The 1,887-nt window shown below is 31.2% G+C and overlaps 1 protein-coding gene across 2 annotated transcripts; it reads right to left on the bottom strand.

The window, feature by feature from the left end:
- Positions 1-381: 381 nt before the first annotated feature.
- LOC110648997 (18.1 kDa class I heat shock protein) lies at positions 382-1,680 on the bottom strand. 2 transcript variants are annotated; one of them, XM_021803392.2, is made up of 2 exons: positions 1,125-1,680; positions 382-625 (listed from the first exon to the last, which is right to left on the bottom strand). In XM_021803392.2, the coding sequence occupies exons 1-2, from the start codon at positions 1,632-1,634 to the stop codon at positions 584-586; spliced, it is 552 nt and encodes a 183-aa protein (XP_021659084.2). In that variant the 5' UTR covers positions 1,635-1,680; the 3' UTR covers positions 382-583. The 2 variants fall into 2 exon arrangements, with proteins under 2 accessions (XP_021659084.2, XP_021659085.2); XM_021803393.2 differs by having other exon boundaries at positions 382-616; positions 1,125-1,661.
- Positions 1,681-1,887: the final 207 nt, after the last annotated feature.

Genomic DNA, 1,887 nt, shown 5'->3' with positions numbered 1-1,887 from the left:
TCAAAGATGGGCCTTGATGCACTCTTTCTTTGCTTGCTTGTTTTTCTACTCTCATTTTGTTATTGAAAGTTCTAATGAAGCTAATCTTCTGTCTTTGCCCTAGCTCTTGGTTGTTTTATTAAGGGCCTCTGGCTTTTTTTTTTTTTTTTTTTTTTTAAGCTTTTGTTGCCTGATCTCTAGATGGCCCTTATTATCTTTTAGTCAGCCTAGGCCTGTAATCTATACTGATCAATGAATTTACCTTTTGGCCAAAAAAAAAAACACTTAACGTATCACAAGTAACATTTATTTAATCAATGCATTTTAGCTCTGTAATATTAGAGTTTTTTTTTTTCAAATTTATGAGGCCTTGAATTTAAATCTCAATAAAAATTAATTAGATAAAAAAATAACATTTATTTAAAATATAGAAAATATACTTAATAATTGAAGAGAGGTCATAGTATTTCATGAACACAAATCTTAGCCTAATTCATCTATGAGGAAAGTTTCAATTGGGCTTGAAAACTCAAGGCCGAACATAGCTTTTTAAATGGAGGACGTCAGGCCAGCCTTTAGGGCTGTGAATAGGCGTCGCCTGATATTATTTCAATCCGTTGATTACAACATTACAACCCTGCGAACACTGAAAAAAAAAATAATAAAAAAAAGGAGTTGATATTAATTGAAGAACAGATGATGAATCCTCTGGATGTTGGAGAACCCACCATGAGAATACAACACACACATAGATAGAGAACAAAAAGAGTAGCTTGGATTGCATAATAAATGAATAAATTAGGTAAAATCATGCATAGAATTCCCAAAATTCAAGTAATTTAAAGATTTTTATAAATTTTTTTAATAAAATTGAAAGGTATTTTAAGATTTTTTTAATTATAAAAAACCAAAAAAAAAAAACTTTTTAAACTATCTAAAATAACAGATTAAAATCTTAAGTATCCAAATCGATTAATTAAATAATGAAAGGTTTAACTAACTATTAGCAATAATTAAAATTTACATATGTAGAATTATTAAATAATTAGAAGTATTATATACGATTTTAATACTATATGTATATATATATATAACGAATATTTAAATTTAAGATGATAATTAATTTTAGATTATAAATTTCAGACCTTGGTGCATGCGGTGTTGATTACTGGTATTTGTCTACTGCAACTGGGTTTGTCGATCACTTGTTCCTTGGGGACGCTGACCGTGACAGCTCCATTAGCAAAACAAGCCTTCGTTTCTAAAGGCTTGGTGTTTTCAGGCAACCTAAATCGTTTCATGAATTCGCCGCTGTAGCTCACCACATGCCATTTTTCTTCTTTCTTTATGCACCTTTTGCCGCTTATTCTCAGCACGTTACCTTCATCAACATACACCGTCACTTCTTCTTGCTTTAACCCTGGAAGTTCCAGCTTGTACACCCATGCATTTGGTGTCTCCTTTATCTCCACTTTAGCATTGATGAACGTAGTCGTTTCAGTGGGGACACTTTGCAGTGATGAACCTGGAGAAATGCTGATCTGAAAATCGTTGCATCTTGCACCCATCTTTGTAATTATGTGAGATCGATCGGACTCTAGATAATGATCAAATTTACCTTGGATATGTTGTTGATGAAAATTGAGAAATAACATTGGTATTTATAGAAAAGATTAACATGAAGGAAAGTATTGCAAACAAGTGTGTATAGTGGAAATGCTTTATTCTACGTGCTATTCTAGACATAAAGTGGGTGGTGGCGGGACGAATCCCTTTAAAGAAAGTTGAGAAATGGGCATAATTTGGATGTGAAAGCATAATTTTTTTAATTAATAATTTTATTAAAAAATTAATAGGAAGAACTTAATAATATATATCAAACTAATCCTACTACTTTCTTTTGCTTTG

Source organism: Hevea brasiliensis, chromosome 5, assembly GCF_030052815.1.
Source record: "Hevea brasiliensis isolate MT/VB/25A 57/8 chromosome 5, ASM3005281v1, whole genome shotgun sequence".
Taxonomy (NCBI): Eukaryota; Viridiplantae; Streptophyta; class Magnoliopsida; order Malpighiales; family Euphorbiaceae; genus Hevea; species Hevea brasiliensis.
This window is presented reverse-complemented; position numbering and strand designations above follow the sequence as displayed.